Raw genomic sequence first — 19,407 nt, 5'->3', positions numbered from 1 at the left:
CTACTAATCAACCTAAAAATGAAGACTGAGAAGCAGGGATGGGCACAAACCAATTAATGAACCCCAGTTCAGCATGAACCAGGGGTTTGGGAGAATGGTTTGTCCCATGAACCCGCCCCCAAACCTCCATGAAAACATGGTTCATTGGTGGGTTCGGAAGTGAGCTCCAAAAGCATTTAAATGCTGTCAGAGCCTGCCGCCAGCCTGCAGCCCAACCTGAGTGAGCTGGGTCGGGCTGGCTTGACTGAGCTTCCAGAGTGAGCTCTGAAGGCTTTTATAGTCTTTAGATGCCCTTATATGGGCAAGTCCTTATATGGGCAAGCCCTGCCCAGAAGTGGGCTCCAAAGGCCTATAAATACATGTAGAGCTCACTCGAGTCAAGTGGCTTGACTTGACTGAGCTCGAAGGGTGAGCTCCGAAGACCTTTAAAGGCCTTTGGTCAGGTTGGCCATGGTGGGCACCGAGGACACTTCCAGGTGGGGAGCCCCATGAACTTCGAAAGCATGAACTGGTTCGTGCAATGGAGAAGTTCGTGGAAGTTCGTGGTTTGTGAAAACCCCCCAAAGCATGAACCTCCATGAACCTTCATTCTTTCAGTTCGTGCCCATCCCTACTGAGATTCATGTGACTAAAATGCAACATCCTGTACATTTCCAGCATGTGTAGTCAAACACAGGAAATGAACACCACAGTTAAGATGGCACAGGATGATCACCTAGCCTACTGTTCCACTTACCTGGATTCTGTTTCACTTACCTGGATTCTACTCACCTGCTCCATCCCTCTTCTTTCCCTCCCCCTCCTCGAGGTGTGTCTTTTATAAGTAAAAAAGAAGTGCACTCCAGAACACATAGTGCTTTTCCTTTTGGGAGTGACAAAAGCTGCCCCATCACTGATTTTTCCCTCTGGGTTAAAAGGCTACTGCTGAATTCCCTGCCGGGCACTTTGCAGCTGTCCCTTTAATGGAAGGGGAGGCAAGCGACTGCAGAGCAGATAATTAGATGCTCAGTTGGCTATACTGCCAAGCAACAGTGATCCCAGTTGGCTCTCTCTGTCCTTCACATTTAAGTTAGAAGACAGGGAGAATGCATCCTCTAACCATAACTAGCAAATGGCAGAATATGGGAGAAACACAGGAGAAAGGATAGTGGCTAGACACCAGAGTACCTTGCCATGCTTCATAGCTTGGAAGCGTAATAGTAGGATGAATAAACAAGAGGGCAAATGAACATTGGATTTACCATGAGGGTTTCTTCTAAACAGTGGATTGGAATGTATCCTTGTGTGGATTGTGCCTCTTCCTTGCTCTGAGGGCAGAGCACATGCAAATTTCTTGGAAAGGCTTCTCCTGTCTTGATGAGGCACTCCGCACACCCCGGTTCATGTCTTGCCAAGCTTATAGGAGATGGATCCACCCCGGCATAGCCATCTCAGAGTACACTTGGACTTTACTTTGAAGACCTGTAACTGGAGATGACCAAGTCTGAAGTACTGAAAAAGAACAATCCCCTACAGTCTCTTCATCAAAGTGGGTGGTTCTTCTCCAGCTTCTCCTCTGACAACTGATCCACTGATGAGAAGAATCCCTCAAGTTGAAGTCCTTTTGTTCTCCATCACTGGAGGAAGGCATCCTTGCACGCAATATTGAAAAGTTCCATTAACCTGAGAAGAATCACTGAGGAACTACCTTTTGGAGGCCTTATCGGCCAAACGCTGCCTCAGAAGAGGGAGACATGTCTATCTTACAGTGCTTCATAAACGTAGAGGGCAACCAAGATGATTAGGGGGCTGAAGCACCTTCCCTATGAGGAAAGGCTGAAGAGCCTGGGAGTTTTCAGTTTAGAAAAGAGATGACTAAGGGAGGACATGATAGAAGTTTATAAAATTATGGATGGGATAGAAAGAGCTGACAAAGAGAATTTTTTCTCCCTCTCCCAAAATACTGGATCCAATGAAGCTGATGGGCAGTAGGTTCAGGAAGGAAAAAAGGAAATACTACTTTACACAGCGAGTGATTAAAATCCAATGTAACTGAATAGATAACTTTTTGTTACTGCAAAGAAATACCTTTTATTTTTGTAAGTTCAGTAACTGTTCAATATGCATATATTTTTATTTACAAATGTTACATTATCCTTTTGCAAATGTTAAAATTTAATATTTTTTCAACCTGTTTTTTAATGTTTATCAACCTTGTAATAATCTTCTAAGCATGTGTATCAAATCATGAAGACCAATCAACATGCAACTCACTACTGGAATCAACATTTATTGAACAGTGCTTAATGAATGTGGATGGCTTTGACCAGAATCGTCACAGATAACGCTTGTGCCTTGATGGAGTTCGCCTTCACTAGGAAGGGGCAAGGAGTCCCAGATCTGATATATGCATGCTTGATGGCAGACACTACCCCGTCCCTGTGCCCAAAGGGACTTGACATCATGGAAGCACACTGTGCCCCACTCCAGGAGGCCCTGAGCCCCTGGGAGAGGAGCCCCTAGACAGCTCCCACAGGGCTGTGAACCACAGCTGGCGTGGCCAAAAATGAGCTCTCAGTACACAGGCAGATCTGTCTGTTCTGAGCTTGGCTAAACCCTGGGTAGAATGGGTATGGGAGGAAATGCACTAAAAAGGGAACCCTGTCAAATGAACTGGAACACATCCCCCATAGACTGAAGCAGCCTGTGAGCAAAAATGGTCGTCTCTGGCATGGTGTTCGCAGGCAAAGAAGTCCACCTTTGGGACCCCTCAGAGATGGAAAATAGGTTGAAGAGGTATTTGTCTGCCAAGGTCCATTCATGGTTAACCAAACCAGATCTGCTGAGGGTATCCACGGTAATGTTGGCTTGCCCTGCAATATGAATAGCACAGAGAGAGACCATTCTGGGAACTGCCCACTCCCATGTGACATGCTTCCAAACAAAGGGGGAGGGAACCTGTGCTCTCTTGCTTGTTAAGGTACAACTTCACAGTTTGCCTATAAAAGCTATGCCTCTTTCTACGGTGTCTCCTTTCTTCATACCCTTTTTTCTCTCAGATGATGTTTAATGTCTTTTATGACTTTAAGCAGCATATACACAGAGGTCTGGGTAGAGGGAAGATCCAGCGGGGATGGAACTCCAATGGCAAATGCAGTCCACTGTTGCCCTCTTATCTGTTCTGGGGCTCCCTTCCCACAGTTGAGGTCGAGGGGAAATGCCCTTTTGGTGGTGGTCCTTGCTGGAGACTCCTGGCTTTGTGAAGACGATGGAGTCAGAGTCATTGTCTAGAGTGCGCTGAGGACATTTCTGCTGAGGGGCCCATTCTCCGCCCATGTTTTGGAGGAGGAGAGGACCTGCCGTTCACTCTCTGTCCCTGCCAGTGCTTCAGCAGGGGAGAGGAGAGCGGTAGCTGAAGGACAGGCACGGGTAGCAGCCACAGAGTCTTGCTGCGGAACTGCAAAGGACGAGGCCACCATGCTGTGCTGTTGTGGCTGCATTAGGGCATTCTGACCGAAGCAGCTTCTTCTTTGTCACCCAGCCTTTGCTGCTGGTGAGTGACGGGGTGGGGAGCAAATGCAGATTTCTTCAGATGTTTCAGTATTCTGTCCTGTCAGCCCCTCTACAGGTGAAAGCATTTTGGAAGCTTGTCCATCCACGAAGCGGGCAGGGCATGGAAAGCTGGGTGGGTGGAGTGCCACCTTAGGGGAGTGGAAGACTTTGCAAGAAATGTGCACATGCCCTGACCACAGAGCAAGGAAGAGGCACAACCCATGCAAGGACACCTTCCACTGATGGAGAATGTGGCACCTAGCTGCCTTCTCCTTTACCTAGAGGGACAGAAAGTGTGGCTGGAAGATGTGGACTATGCTGCCTGTTCCACTTCCACTTGTAGTTCTTAATTTGGAAGGAGGGGAAATGCCCCCCCCCCCGCCAACATGCCACCTCTGGAACAAAACTGACACCATAAAAGGAAGGGTGGAGTGGGGTACTGTGAAGACCAGCAAAATTTGTTTCACCACAAGGTTTTGTCAGTCAGAGCTCTCTTTGTCAGATGTACTGGAGACTACTCATGGAGCCCCGCTTGACACAGCTCACCACAATGACTTCCAAGATGACAATTCTCTATGGGGAGCCATGCTAGTTGAATAAAGGTGGCACCCTGAAGTCTTCAGAAGACCTTGAGAAGACACTAAGATATTTTAAAGTCTTTAGGTTGCCCCTGGACCTCCTGTTCTGTTTTGCTGCTACAAACATGGCTCCCCATCTGCAATTCTCATCACGGAAGGATCTTCAACATATAGTTGCATTCTGGAAACTGGCCTCAGGTGTCACCTCCCTGTCATGTCAGGATGAACCATGATCACCGAGCACAGGACAGATATCTGAGAGCAAGGGCAGGATCCTCAGTTTCCAAGAACGATGCTGCTGGATACCCCTTTCAGCCATTGCAATGGTTGTCTCAACTGTGCCCAAGCAAGGCGATGCTCACAGGGGCCTGTGTACTTACATATACATCTCCCCAAGCGACTTGTGGACAGGGAGCAGGCAAGAGATGTCCTGAATGATCACCTTCCCAGCAGCTTTGATGGGCCGGTTGCTGGCATCTGTGCCCTCTCGCTTGCTCTTCCATCGCCTGGATTTCTGGGGTAGACAAAACCATGGGTTAGAGGAGGCAACGAGAACGCTGTAACTTTTTGGAGGGCAGGGAATGCTTCTAGAGGACTACAGTCAGTCTACAGCCCTCAAAGCTTGCCCTAGCAAACGGGCAAGTAATATGCTGGGAAGGCTCCATAAAAGGCAGGCAGAAAGCAGCAAGAACTGAGAGGGAAGGGCCTGGAGCATTTGGTGGGCAATGCCCAGATGAGGGTCCTCTGCAGGCAGTTTGGTGGAAAGCCCTCTCCTCCAACCTCTGACTCAGCTACACATCTTTTTTTTGAGGGGGGGGTTTGAGTATTTTGTGTGTGACTTGTGTGGATGCCTGGTCACGGTGACCTCTTGTGACTCCTACTGGGGCATGGTGGGTGTTCAAAGAAGTGGCTTGATAGCCTGCCTCTGACTCCTGGCCCTGGTATTCTTTGGAGGTCTCCCATCCAAACACTTGCCAGGGTCGGCCCTGCCTAGCTTCTGACAGCTGACGAGACCAGGCTTGCTACAGATCTGATGATGGGAGATGTGCTGCCAGCACTAAGTGGGGAGGTGGGGGAGACTTGAATTCTTTTAGTGCCATCTCACTTATCTGTATTTTTAGTTTCCAAAGGAACAGTGAATGGTCAGTTGTATCAACAAGCAGTTAAAGAGATCCAGGAAGACCGAAAGGGAAGCGTCCCCTTTATCAATCTGCAAAACAGAGACAGTCCCCCGGATCATCCAAGGCTGTCTCTGCCCCCCTAATCAGGCATGAAGCCAGACTGAAAAGGGCTGATGGGTTATCTAAAAAAACTTCTGCCACCCTCTGTTCAATCGCTTCTAAAAAAAAGTTACAAACTGGCCTACATTCAGCCATAACCTCTTGATTAACAGAGGGCTTTTCAACAAAGGGCCTCTGATGCTTTGGGAAGTCCTCCTCTGATAGATCCAAGATACGTGAGCAGCCTTTGCACAACCCAGGATCTCTTGTCAATATCAGCCAAAGATGCCAAACCAAAACTATCAAAAAAAGGACCAAAGGGTGTTTTGGACACTTCTGCCGCATGATTCATTACCAAAGAACTGTGCAAAATCATTACTGCTAACAAATTACTACCATTCTGGGATTCAGACTGTCAGAGTCACCAGATGTCGAATTACCCTAATTAACTGTTGTGAATGCCAGTCAGCTGACAAAACGCTATAAGTGGAGAAGTATGGCTTCTTCACATTGTGGTTGCCATGCCCAGGTTTTCCAGTGTGCTCTGCTGCATGCTCTGTCAGATTTGCCACTAGATTTCTGCCATCATTTCAAATGCCTTCCAACAATCCCTTATTCCCTTAAGTGGGCAGCAAACCACAGGGAGCAACCCTCTACCTGCCTGAGGAGGAAGAGGATGCCAGGAAACCCCCCTGTTGACTTGCTCCAAGGAGACCTACTGTTCTAAGATTTCACAGGCACCTCTCAGCAGAATCGCCACCATTAAGACACAATCCCCCTGAGCATTCTGCAACCCTAGGTGAACAACAGTCTTTAATTGTCCTACCCAGTTCACTGCTCCTGTACGGAGGAGGAAACTGTAACCATCTGTGTCTTCAACAAAACACGGTTCAAGCATGCTGCACTTTTGGTATTGCGAAGAGAGAGAGAGATGGATGTACATTTGGGAGCTCATGCATCTCCCAGTTTGAGTGACATGCAAGTCACAGTTGTCAACATAAAGGCGCGTGCAAGTACATGAGGCACAATTCGGCACAAATTCCCATGCCTGCACATCAACACCCCAAGCTACTTCAGGGGTGGCAAAGAAGCCACAGAGCAGAAGGCTGAAAAGTGTGTGTGAGAGAAACACACCCTGAAGACCTCGGGAGATGACCCATCCGTGTACCGACTCACCACGCAGGGAGGGAGACCAGGAACGAGAGCACTAGCCCCGTCTCCACTGAGCCGTCACCCCAGTGGGAACGTGTGAAGGAAGTGCCTGAACATAAAGCCTCTTCCCATGATCAGTGACACTACTTTCCAAGCGTTGCTTATCATGGGGAGGGGGGGCATATCTGCGGACATTTCATCTGCATGTCTGCACCATACAGATGACTCCGTGATCAGGTGAGGCTGACATGCTTGTGCCTGCTCTCCATACCCGTGTGGGTCGCCTGCACCAGGGCTTGAGATATCCGTGGATACTCAGCAGCTGGTTGGGAAATATGGGGGTGAACTGTATTGCCTAGTCCCAAATGCTGGAGTTCTCTCTATACTTGCACAGAGCACACACTGCTTATCTCAGTACCCCAACAGGAGCATTAGATGACTCTGCTTGCCTGTCTATACCCGCAGATGAATTATAGTAAGGTAAAGGTTTCCCTTGCTTGAATGCCAGTCGAATCCAACTCTAGGGATGCGGTGCTCATCTCTGTTTCCAAGCCGAAGAGCCTGCGCTGTCCAAAGATGTTTCCGTGGTCATGTGGCCGGCATGACTAGACGCTGAGGCGCACGGAACGCTGCTACCTTCCCACCAAAGTGGTACCTATTTATCTACTTGCAATTTCTTGCTTTCGAACTGCTAGGTTGGCAGGAGCTGGGACCAGAGACATTCTGGTCTGCAGTTCAGCGTCTTAATCACTTGAGCCAACTTATACCGATATCCAAATGTTCTGCCTTGTCAAAAGAGCAAGACAGCCTTAAGGCAAGACTCTGGCCATTCACTCTATGGGCCAACAGGATGGCTAAGCTTGCTCATTTTCTACTTGGATGGACACAACAAGTTCATCCTGGCCAGACAGCTGCAGGTGCTGGGAGTATGAGAAACGGTTCTCCCAGGCTAGATCAGCAATCACAGAAATGCAAAATGGAACTCTCCTTTTTTCATGGTGGCTCTGTGGGATCACACCTCCCTCCACTGAGGAAAGCTGATTTAAGAAGTTGGTAGACTGACTACAGTGTCCATCTGCAAGAGAAGAGCCAACTACTGCCCAGTTAGTTCCACAGGCTTCAAGGCCAATGCCAAGTCATCTTCCACCATCTTGGGAACTTCTAGCGGGGAAAGTGCTCCCTTCTGGGGCATGGAACTAAACTTGTCCCCTAGCAATGTAGAGAAGCCCCAACCCCTTAGAAGGACCAAGGCAGACAGATTGGGCGGTACTGCCATTCCTTTGAGATCTGGCCCCAAGCATTACAATCTGCTAATTCTCTGATGGTTCCTGAGCAGGCATAGTTGTCAAGCTGTGATTGGGGGGGGAGCCCAGGAACTTCATAGCACCCTGATTTTAGCGCTACCTGGAAGCTAGACATTGCAAAAGGTCTGTCCTGAGAGTCCAAAGATGGGCTCCACTTTCCCCAGGCAACAATGACTGGCAAATGTTAGCTTAGGTGCACAAGAGGGCAGGAATGGCTTCTACTTATGCTGGAAATGCAAAGCAAATGGAAGTCTGGAAGCACAACAGACGACTTGGGGGGAGAGGCAGGGACAGAGCAAAACAGAGACAAACTCAAACTGTCTGGTCGTTGCCCTCTAAGCATCCAAAAGGAAGACACAAAGACTTCTTGGGACAAAGGGAATGGAAGCAGAAATGGCACCAAATGACCACACAGCCTACACGTCTGTACCACTACCACGCTCATGGGAAGCGACAGCCATGGCAATCGACAGATCGAGACACAGATCCAGCCCAAGAATAAGCCACTGACTGCTTTGTAGCAACCGCTGTGGTCTTTGTACAATCGGAGGAAGGGCAGCTGAACTGCACTTCCACAGGCACCCCGGTGCCCCCTGCGAATGAATTCCATCAGCCCCAAGCTGGGGGGGGGGTGGGGGGTTGCCTGTCTTTTGGTTGGGATGAGAAGGAAAAGATACTTCCTACCAAAACCTGTACTAGGCCCACATAACATTGAGAGTTTAAGCTGATTTAGTTCAGGATCAGACTGATTTGGGGGGTGGAGGTAGAGTGGAACGCATGACTGAGGCCCCACAGCTCCGGGCCTTCCTCCCTGCCAAACACTGCTCTGCGGAGATGAAGGAAGGATCTATTTGTGCTCACAGCAGACCAGACATCCAGCACATGAGATTGAGAGACCGGGACAGGACTGCCAGACATGTTGGCTCAGTGGCTGTGGGACCTGCCTGCAGGGAACATTAACGGCACCTTCCTTGCTCTGTTACTTGGGAGGCACGAAAGCAGCTCCATTCCTCTGCCTTTTCTTTCTGAAGAAAGGCCCAGAAGGGCAGGAAGGCCGTGGCAAACTGCCTCCTGGTGCTACAACAGGTTTCTCCATAGCGGGGCTGGGCTTTCGTTTCCCCTTGAGGTCTACCAGCTTCTGGCTTTGTTCTACACCTGCAGCAGGTGGTAACGGAGACTGTGCTACTTCTGAACGAAGGTGAGGGGAATGATTTTTGAACACCCATTCGCATAAGAGCCCAGTCCACTCCTTGCCGTATGAGTTTTGAGCAAGGAAGGCTTAAATAAATGAGTCCCCCAACTTGCAGTCTGAGAAAGCATGCTCTGCCACCTCATTCATGAGCAAACCAGGCCTCGGATCCTTCCAGTGGAGGTGCTGGGAATGGGCAGTGAAGTGTGTGCTGCACCCTGCTGAGCTGCGCTCCTTCTCTCCTGCCCCTGAGCCCACCAGCCTTGCCCAAGGAAACCATCCGGAAAGAAGTGCCACTGTTCTTAAAAGAAGGAGGGGCCTTGCATGGGTGGAAGACGAGGCCACACCTTCCAAATGTGCCACATTATGAAAGCCAATCAGCCACATACGGCAAATCCCCCACCAGCTTGCCAGGTGGCAAGGGTATTTCCAAAAGGTACAAGTGGGTCACATTCTAAACGGCTGGCAGGTAAGGAGGGAGTGGCTTTGCCGAAAGGTTGCTTACCTGTAACTGATGATCTTCGAGTGGTCATCTGTGCAGTACCACACATGGGTTGGGCGCCTGCGCACGACCTCGACCGGAGAAACTTCCAGAGCTTGCCTCAGAAATCATTTTTTGGTGGGCTCCCTTCCCGCCCTGGGGAGCAGGCATGCACTGCGCATGCCTGGAGCAGGGGAGAGAGCCGCCTCCCACTCAGTTCCTTCGACCGCTACAGGTAAGTCCCATCAACCTAAGGTAAGTGATCAGGAGATGCCAGCAGTGGGGAAGGCTGGGTGGGATTGTGGTACTGCACAGATGACCACTCGAAGATCATCAGTTATAGGTAAGCAAACTGTTTATCTTCGTCGTGGTCTCTGCGCAGTCCCACACATGGGTGATTACAAGAGCTGAACCAGTTGGAGGAGGGAGCTGGCAGCTGAAAGAGACAAGAATATTGGTTAGGACACAGCATCATTATTTAAATTCACGGGTCCTACCTGAAGAAGCAGAAGGATCAAGCGAAGAGAGATCGCAGTACTGCCTGGCCAAATGCAGCATCCCGTCGAGCTTGAACGTCGAGTGCATAGTGGGACACAAAGGTTGATGCCGAGGACCACGTAGCGGCAGCACAGACGTCTTGTAACGAGACTCCAGCCAGGAAGGCCGTCGATGTCGATACTGCATGTGTAGAGTGGGCAGTAATACAGGTAGGAATGGGTTGATGCGCCAGCTCTTGGCAAAGGGCTATGGTGGAAGTCACCCATTTCGACAAGCGTTGAGACGAAATCAGCTCCCCCGCAGATGGGGGACTGTAGGTAACGAAAAGCTTAGGAGACTTACGAAAAGGCTTCATTCGATGCAAGTAAAATGAGAGCGCTCTGCAAACATCGAGGCAGTGTAAGGCTCTCTGAGGTACGTCAGCCGGGTTTGGAAAGAAGGTAGGTAAGATAGACAACTGAGACAGATGAAAGGCAGAAACGACTTTAGGGAGGAAAGAAAGATCTGGTCTGAGAACAACCTTCCCCTTATGGAAAATTGTATAGGGGGAATCAGTTCAAAAGGCAGCAAGTTCCCCTACCCGTCGAGCAGTCATAATTGCAATCAGGAAGGCCGTCTTCCATGAGAGTAACTGAAGATCTATGGAAGCCATGGGTTCAAACAGCTTAGTCATGAGTTGAGTGAGGACGAGTGAGGGATTCCACGAAGGTACAAGGGGCTTCCGCAGGGGACACAGCTGAAGAAGACCTTTAAGGAAGGACTTCGTGAGATGGTGCAAAAAACCTGTAGAGCCCTGTATCAAGGGATGGTATGCGGAGATGACTGCCAAGTGGACCTGTAAGGAGGAGTAAGCGAGGCCAGATTCCTTCAAGGAGACAATGTAGGAGAAGATTTCATGGAGAGACGCCTGGATTGGATCAAAGGAATGGTGAGAGGCATAAGACTGGAACCTCTTCCACTTCAAGCGGTAAGCAATACGGGTAGAGGACTTCCTTGAATTAAGGAGAACTTCAGACACTTCTGGTGGGAAGTCTAGTGCAGGATCTTCCAGGCAGTCAATTGGAAGAAGGCCGGATTGTGGTGCAGGATCCTGCCTTGATCCTGAGAGAGATCGATGATGAGAGGCAGGGGCCGGAACCTGTTTGGAGAGACGGAGGAGGTGAGGAAACCATACTTGGCGTGGCCACCAGGGCGTGATGAGAATGCAGGAAGTGGCATTGGCCACAATCATCTGAACGACACGGGTGATCTGAGGAAAGAGCGGGAAGAAATAAAATAGGGTTCCCTTCCACATGTGAAGAAAGACATATCCAAGAGATCGAGCTGACGGCGGACCTCTGGTGAAGAAGAGGCGACAGCAAGCATTCTCCACAGTGGCGAAGCTGTCGACGGTCGGACGACCGAAGTCAAGGAAGACTGGTCGCAGGTATCGAAGATGGATGGACCATTCATTGTCCAACGTTCTCGAACGGCTCAAATGGTCGGCATCAACGTTTTGAATGCTTGGAATGTGTATCGCCGAGAGCACGATCGAATGGTGGAGGCACCAATTCCAAAGATCGATGGCCGCCCTACAGAGGCGAAGGGAGGCAGTCCCGCCCTGCTTGTTTATATAGAAATCAGTGGTTGTATTGTCCAAGGCAACTTGGATTACTTTGCCCCGCAGTATTGGAAGAAAGGATCGTAGAGAAAGATGAACAGCTCACAGTTCCAGTGTACTGAAGTGAAGGGTGGCTTCCCGATGAGATCACGTCCCCTTGATTGAGAGCATTCCACACTGGGCTCCCCAACCCCAGAGAGATGCATCTGTGGACAGCAAAATCTCTGGAGGAGGATGCCGAAAGGGCATGCCGGAGAGAAGCTGCTGAGGAAGGGACCACCAGGAGAGGGAGTCGATGACTGGAATCGGGATCGAAAGGATCTTGTGCCACAGACTCCGGAGAGGATCGAAAGCACGGAGAAGCCAAAGTTGGAGAGGACACATCCTGAATCTGGCATGCTGAACAACGAAGACCATGGATGCGAAGTATCCCAGGAGCCTTATGATGGACCAAGTGGATTGTCGGAGAGAGGTCTGGAATGCAGACACCAATGAGATTATGTCCGTGGCTCTTTAGTTCAGAAGAAAGGCAGTCTCGATGGTGGTATAGAGGCGGGCGCCGAAAAATTGCAGGATCTGGGTAGGGCGGAGAGTCGATTTGGGTAGGATGACACAGAGCCCTAGGGCACAAAGAAGGGAGAGGGTTGCGTGGACGTCTTGGGCTAGCTGGTCCTCCGCAGGGGCAACCAGAAGCCAATCGTCGATATGGGGTAAAGGGCAATCCCTCGATGATGAAGGTCTGCAGCCACAGCTGCCATCAGTTTGGTAAAAACCCTTGGGGCAGTGCAAAGCCCGAACGGGAGGACTCGATACTGGTAATGTGCATTTCCAACAGCGAAAGGTAGGAATTTCCGATGTTGGGGGCGGATGGTAATATGAAAATAAACGTCCTGGAGATCTATGGACACTAGCCAGCTGGACTTTGGAAGAAGAGGAAGAAAAGATTGCAGAGTCACCATTCGAAACTTGTGGCATCGAATGTATCGATTTAAATCTCGAAGATCCATGATGGCCTGCAAGCCGCCGTCTCTTTTCGGAACTAGGAAATACTTGGAGTAGAAACCTAGGGTTCGTTGCTCCTCCAGGATAATCTTGATGGCACCCTTGTCGAGAAGGGCGGAAATCTCCAGGGAGAGCGAGGGATCTGGGAGTGTTACAACAAAATGAGGGAGGACGGGAGGCGAGACGAACTCTATGGCATAACCGACCCATACGATGATGAGGACCCAAGAGTCGGTGGAAATTTCTTCCCAGGTCAGAAGGAAGGGGAAGAGTTGGGTCCGAACGGTAAGGGTGAAGGATAGAGGCGATAGCAGGCAATCGAAGCAGTCAAACGGACTGTTTTGGTTGCTGGGGCTTCTTAGGGGCCTGCTGACGGGGTCGGTGAGATTGGCGGGAATCATAAGGCCTCTTTCTCCACTGAGAGGTGGTTGCAGGAGACGGCTGGTGTTTATTATAGTAAGATCTCTAGGAACGGTATCGAGGTTGAGGTGTGGAGGTCGAGACTCCAAGGTTTCGAACCTGCTTTTGGCTATCATCAACAGCCTTCAAAGCTTCGTCAGTGGTAGAGTGGAAAAGTCCCGCTCCATCGAAAGGGAGGTCTTCAATCCGGAATTTAACATCTGGTTGAAGAGAGGTGCTCCGAAGCCAAGTGTGACAATGGAGAGCAACGGAAGAGACAAGGACCTTAGAAGAACAGGTGACAGCATGACGAACAGAATTGATCTGCTGCTTAGAGATCGTACAGATTTCGGATAAAGCCGCCAAGAAAGGAAGGCGGTGCTCCTCAGGGACCGATTCAATCACGGGACGAACAGCAGTGGCAACATTAAAGGCATAGGCTGAAAGGTATGATAGATAGGTATCGATTTTTATATTCATAGAAGCAACCGAATACAGTTTCTTGGCAATTGCATTGAATTTGCGGCCCTCGCAATCGGGCGGAGCAGATTGCCGGACTAGTTGCTTAGACTTTGAAGATGAGTGCACAACCATTGAATTCGGTGGAGGCTGAGTAAAAAGAAACTTCCCAGAGGACTCTTGAATCTTATAGAGGCCCTCATAACGCCTCGATATTGGGGGAACTGAAGCAGGGTGATCCCATGATTCTTTGAGAACGGAGAGGTGTATAGGAAGCCGAGGCAGGACCGTAGACGGTGGCAAGTCGGCCTAAACGAGTTTGTGAACCACATCAGTCACTGCAGGCGTCTGAGTAGAGCCTTGGACCTGAAGAGCAGTAGCCATTCTTGTCACAAGCTCCAAGTAGGCCTTCAGTGGGAGATAAGGAGCCTGAGCGACAAGACTCATCATTGATGTGTAGAACATCGGGATCAAGATCACCAGATTCCGAATGGTTCGATAGGGACAAAGGAGAAGGTGATCGCAATGGTTGAGAAACATCAATAGGCATCTGGTCTTCAGCAGGTGAATGGGACCGAGGTTCTAAGGGAGAACTCTTCGGGGCATCCATAGATCTCGAGAGCTCTGGAGGCTGATCGAGCGCCAGAGAACAAGCAGACGCAACAGAATGCGAACATCTAGAGTGTGGGGTCGGAACGGAAATCCTGGAGGCATGCCCGGGGTCAAAGTTCAGGCTTCCCAGGTCAAAATTTGAGTTCCCACAGAGAGTTCTCTCGCCGGGAGATTGGCTTGGCAATGTGCACAGGGTTTTTCTGATTCTGCACAAGACTGCAAAATTACTCTAAGACAGAGAGTACAAGCTTTGCAATTTGCCTGTGAAAAGAACATTCTGTATTCCTGACATAGAAGCTTCATAATGTAACACTGTACAAATGAATGAGCTTGCTTTTCTTTCTGTTAATAAAACGCTGCTGACAGGCAGTTCAAGAGATCAGTTGGAAGAGAGAGATGAACTGAGCTGTTCAGAGAGCTTGTACCTAGCTCTGTGTGTTGTGTCGTTCATGCTCCTTATCTAAAGTCAACACTAGAGTATGCAGGAACTTGTCGGTGTTCGGGATGTTCAGTATGTTGGAGTCGATGATAATGATCTCGGTGAGGCGTAGAAGACCTCGAGTAAGAACGAGGATACTACAGCCTTTGGTAGTGGACATCAGGAGACCACGACCGATAATCAGACGCTGATCTCAAAGGAGAGGGCGAGGGGCGGTAATCACGCTGTCTACAGTCATAACGGGACCTAGATCTGGATCGACCCCTGAAAAAGTGCTCCCTGTCATCCAAAATGTGGATAGGGGTGTGGGAGTGTACTGTGTGACCATTGTGAACACAGATGAGCCTGTAGGCTAGTGTTGCCTGCCTCAGGAGAATATAAGCTCTCTAGTGACGGGAACGAGATCGAGACTCACAACAAGACGAAGACTGGCGAGGCGATCTTGAGGATTGGCCCAGCAGGATACAACCGGAGAGCGAAGACAAAGTAGGCGGTGGCACCGGAGGCTGCAGATTGGCCTTTTGAGGGACTGAAGACACCACAGGAGTAGAGGTCAACAGACCAGAAATCAGCACAGGATCAAGCTTTGGGGCGAAGTCGATGTTGAAGGTTTTGGTTTCGATTTTGACGCAAGTTTATCATCATGCTTTTCGGCTTATGCTTCGGTGGTTTTTGGTTTTCTGCCGGGTTCTGGTGAAGCAAAGACTGAGAAGCAGCCGAAGACACGTTTGGGCACAAGGCTGCCTCCAGAAGAACGGTACGAAGCCTGGCCGCTCTATTTCATTTGTCTATGGAAAAGAAAATGCAGTTTTGATCATAGACAAGATACAGATACTCCTTACTATCTTCCTCCTCCTTATTCATGCCCCACCAATTCAGGCTGCCCCTAGGTCCCTCTTGCCTACAAAGATCATAACCGTCGTTAGATGGAATTTTAGTTGGACAACAACAACACGTCTTAAAAAGCTTTGTCTTTCCCATACAAACACCACCCCACCGACAGAAAGGGGGGGGTGGACAAAGAAACAAAGTGAGGGGAAAAACAGTTAAAGTTTTCTCTCTCTCTCTCTCTTTTTTAAAGTTTAAACAGAAGATGAAAAAGCATAAAGAATAAGAACGAAGGAGAGGTTCGAAAGAGGTCGAAAATACTCAGCTGAGGCAATTTGAAGAGCAGCACTAGCAAGGTGTGAACCTCATTAAGCTCCTTCCATTCTCCAAATTCCACCCAACCCAGGCATTGCCCCCCAAATTCTCAGGAATTTCCCATGTGGAAGGGAGGCGGCTCCCCCCCCAGCTCCAGGCATGTGCAGTGCGTGCCTGCTCCCCAGGAGGAAGAAAGCCCGCCAAAAAAGGATTTCGGAGGCAAGCTCTGGAAGTTTCTCCGGTCGAGGTTGTGCACAGGCCGTGCACAGGTTGTGCACAACCCATGTGTGGTACTGTACAGAGACCACGATGAAGATCATGCTACAAACACAGGGTCGGCAGCCCCAGCACCTGGAAAGAGATTCAAGTGCAGTTGGGATTTCTGGCTGGCTTAACACACTTCTCTAACCAAGTTTAGGTTAGTCTATTTGATTTTTTAGCCCACCCTCTCCTGTGAGCAGGCTCAAGGCGGGTAACAGCAAAACAGGGCGGGTAACACCAAGAATATGAAGTTCTCTTGGTGTTGTTTTCTTAGACTCTGGCTATTGCATGGACCCATCCAAACCTAGCTCCACTCCCAACAAGCATCAAGGGACCCGGGTTCAGGAACACCAACCAAGCAAGATGCAGAAGGATGGTCCCCATCCCCACTGGTTAACAATGGCACAGACCCTACAAGGAGGCGGGGGAGTCTCGCCAATAGACTGAAGTATAGAATTTCATTTTCAAAACCTAATCCAATTATCTTTGAACGGACAAGGAGGCGGGGGAGTCTCGCCAATAGATTGAAGTATAGAATTTCATTTTCTTTGAACGACTCTTGCTCTCTGTAACACGCTCCATAAGCCGGCCCATATTACAAAAGACTTCCAAACACCACAGTGGGTGGGGGACGGGGGGGACGACCATGGTCATCTCAATCACACCAGCCTCAGAATCTGTGCACATCATCTGGGCATACTCAAAGTGGATGCTCAGGGGATGGGGGAGTCATCTTTGTCTAAACGGCACTCTTCTTGTAAAGAGGCACACTCTACCACCATCGGCCTGATGGTGGTACTGAGCCCATTATCCAGCCACACAAGACTAACCCTGAGTGGAAGGAGAATTGCTCTTGCAAGTTCCCAGCTACTACCCCTTGTCACCTGATAGGGGAAGTACTGGATCAGGCCAAGAGGCCTTCAGTAGCCTGTGGCTTTTCTCCCTGTTCCCCATAAGACAAGGGGAGAAATGGTGGCTCCTCTGGAACTTGCTGCCTAGGTCTTTTCCCCTTCCAACCAAAAGGAAGGAAGGAAGGAAGACACAAGAGGGTCCTAGGCCAGTGGTCTTGAGCACCCTTTGGGCTTCCGACTCTAAGTCCTTCACCCACAAGGGAGGCAGAGGTCTGTCACATCACCTGCCACCTGATCCTTTTCCCTGGAGATTCTGGGGACTGAAGCCGAGTCATTCTGCATGCCAAGCACATGCTCTACCACTGAGCCACGGCCCTTCCCCATGACCCTCCTGTTGCTGCAGGTACTGAACACCCCTGCCCAGTCTCATTCCCACACACGGAAGTGGGAGAGTGGTGGGAGGGTGATCTGCCTCCATCTCTGCTTCACTAGGTGTTTGTCCAGACAGCTGGGAGGTCTGCAGTCCCTAAGATGGGGGAAAAGGGGATGCTAGAGCCCCTTCTCCCATCCCTGGAGCTCCAGGCTGCCACGGCTTAACCTCAGGCTCATAATTCTGAGGACAGATTTGGAATGCCACAACAAAATGGGTGCCATTGGCCGGCTAGGTCCACTCACACAATGTCAAAAGGTTTCAAAACAGAGGCAGATGACTGGTGCTCCACCCAGACACAGAGTCAATTCCCCAGGGGCTCTTCTGAAGCATCTCCTACTCCAATTAAGTGGAGAAAAGTCAGCAACAGGGTCTTAGCTTTAGAGAAGATGAGATTTGGAAGAGGCAGTCAGGTATCAGGAAACACATCGGCAAGCACCATGCAGCCCATGGCCACCACTTAAGGACCACTGTTTGGTGTAGTGGTTAAGAGTGGCGGACTCTAATCTGGAGAACCGGGTTTGATTCCCCATATGCAGCCAGCTGGATGACCTTGGGTTAATCACAGTTCTCTCAGAGCTATTCTCCCAGAGCTCTCTCAACCCCACCTATTTCACAGGGTGTCTGTTGTGGGGAGAAGGAGGAAAGGCGATTGTAAGCCTCTCAGAGACTCCGAGTGAAGGGCGGGGTATAAATTCAATCTCTTCTTCTTTACTGAAATCAGGCATGGAAGCTGCACCTTTAGGCCATGGGGAAATCATATTCAACTATACCCACATCTTTGAAGATTTACCAGACATTTCCCACATGCTTCCTCTAGTTTACTTTCAAAGTCATTAGTGCCTAAGGGCATGGAAACTGTCAGGAAGCCAAATGTAACATTAGAAAAAGAAGAAGAAATTGGATTTATACCCTGCCCTTCACTCAAGAGTCTCAGAGCAGTTTACAGTCTCCTTCCCTTCCTCTCCCCACAACAGACACCCTGTGAGGTAGGTGGGGCTGAGAGAGCTCTGAGAGAACTGCTCTTAAGAGAACAGTTCTGAAATAACTGTGGCTGGCTTTATGCGGAGGAGTGGGGAATCAAACCCAGTTCTCCCGGATTAGCGTCCGTGCTCCTAACCACTACACCGAACTGGCTCTCATTGGTGTTAGTTTGAACATCAGTTTGAACACATGAAGCTGATTTATACCGAGGCAGACTCTTCCTCTACTAAGGTCAGTTTTGTCTACTACCTAACTAGTGGTGGCTCTCCAGGGTCTCAGGCAGAGGCCTTTGACTTCAACTACTACCAGATCATTTCAACTGGAGATGTTGGGGACTGAACCAGAGGCCTGCTTGAAGCAGATGCTTGAACACTGAGGCATGGACCCTCTCCGTTCCGCATGGAACTGGGGGTGAGAACTCCACATCCCATAACCCTTCTCCAAATCCTCCAATCCTGCCTCCCTCATGATCACGGAAGGATTCCCACCCATTCTGATTGATCCAAAGTGCCACTACTGAGCCCATTAGCCAGCCATGCAAGATTTCCCCTTCCTTGTCCCCCTCCCCGGTTTTGCCCAGCTCTGGTCTGGGTTACGTAAAGCCAAGAAAGTGGCAAATTATTCTTGGGCCCAACGACAGCGGACAGAATTAAGTCAAGGGCAGCAGTAACACAGCGCACAGTACCGGGAAGTCGTTAATCGCCTGTATGGACCAACGCCGTCTGGCAGAGCAAGGAGACATCTGCGCATGAGAACGTTATGCCCAGGAGGAGGAGGAGGAGAGGAGAACCATTGAGAACAACGAGAAGAGGAAGAAAAGAACACAGCTGATAAATGTCCGAGTGGAGGGACCGAGAAGTTCCCGTACTGTAGAACGGCACCCCATCTGACCATGTCTTTAACCCACCCACTGGGAGACAGACCCTCCTGTGGCAGGCCCAGATGTCAGGCAAGGGACTTTTTTGCTGGAGAGGTATTGTGTTGGTCACTCTCCTGGGCTTCTTAAGCCACCTTAACCTTGCACTGCCAGCTACTGAATCTGTACTCCTCTACCAAACATTTAAACAGCTCCCCTCAAGAAAAAGCAGAGGCCACCAGAACATGACCGGCTTGCCTAAGAACTACAAGCATAGTGACAGCGGAAAGGACTCGAGTCACCCTCCACCCCTCTTTTCCAAACCCCACAGCACTAATCAGTGCTACTGCCCATGACTCTGACATCACACCCCCACCAAAGATTAGGGAAAGTTAAGTGGAGAGCCTTTTATAATTAC

General features: G+C 49.8%; 1 protein-coding gene across 1 annotated transcript in view; it reads right to left on the bottom strand.

The window, feature by feature from the left end:
• WDR59 (WD repeat domain 59) overlaps window positions 1-19,407 on the bottom strand; it is a 79,948-nt gene that overhangs the window by 12,350 nt on the left and 48,191 nt on the right. Inside the window, exon 20 of the mRNA XM_015408249.1 lies at window positions 4,490-4,623. Coding sequence (XP_015263735.1) covers window positions 4,490-4,623 — 134 coding nt within the window. The remainder of the gene's footprint in view (window positions 1-4,489; window positions 4,624-19,407) is intronic.

Source organism: Gekko japonicus, unplaced genomic scaffold (genome assembly GCF_001447785.1).
Source record: "Gekko japonicus isolate JY-2015 unplaced genomic scaffold, Gekko_japonicus_V1.1 scaffold227, whole genome shotgun sequence".
Taxonomy (NCBI): domain Eukaryota; kingdom Metazoa; phylum Chordata; class Lepidosauria; order Squamata; family Gekkonidae; genus Gekko; species Gekko japonicus.
This window is presented reverse-complemented; position numbering and strand designations above follow the sequence as displayed.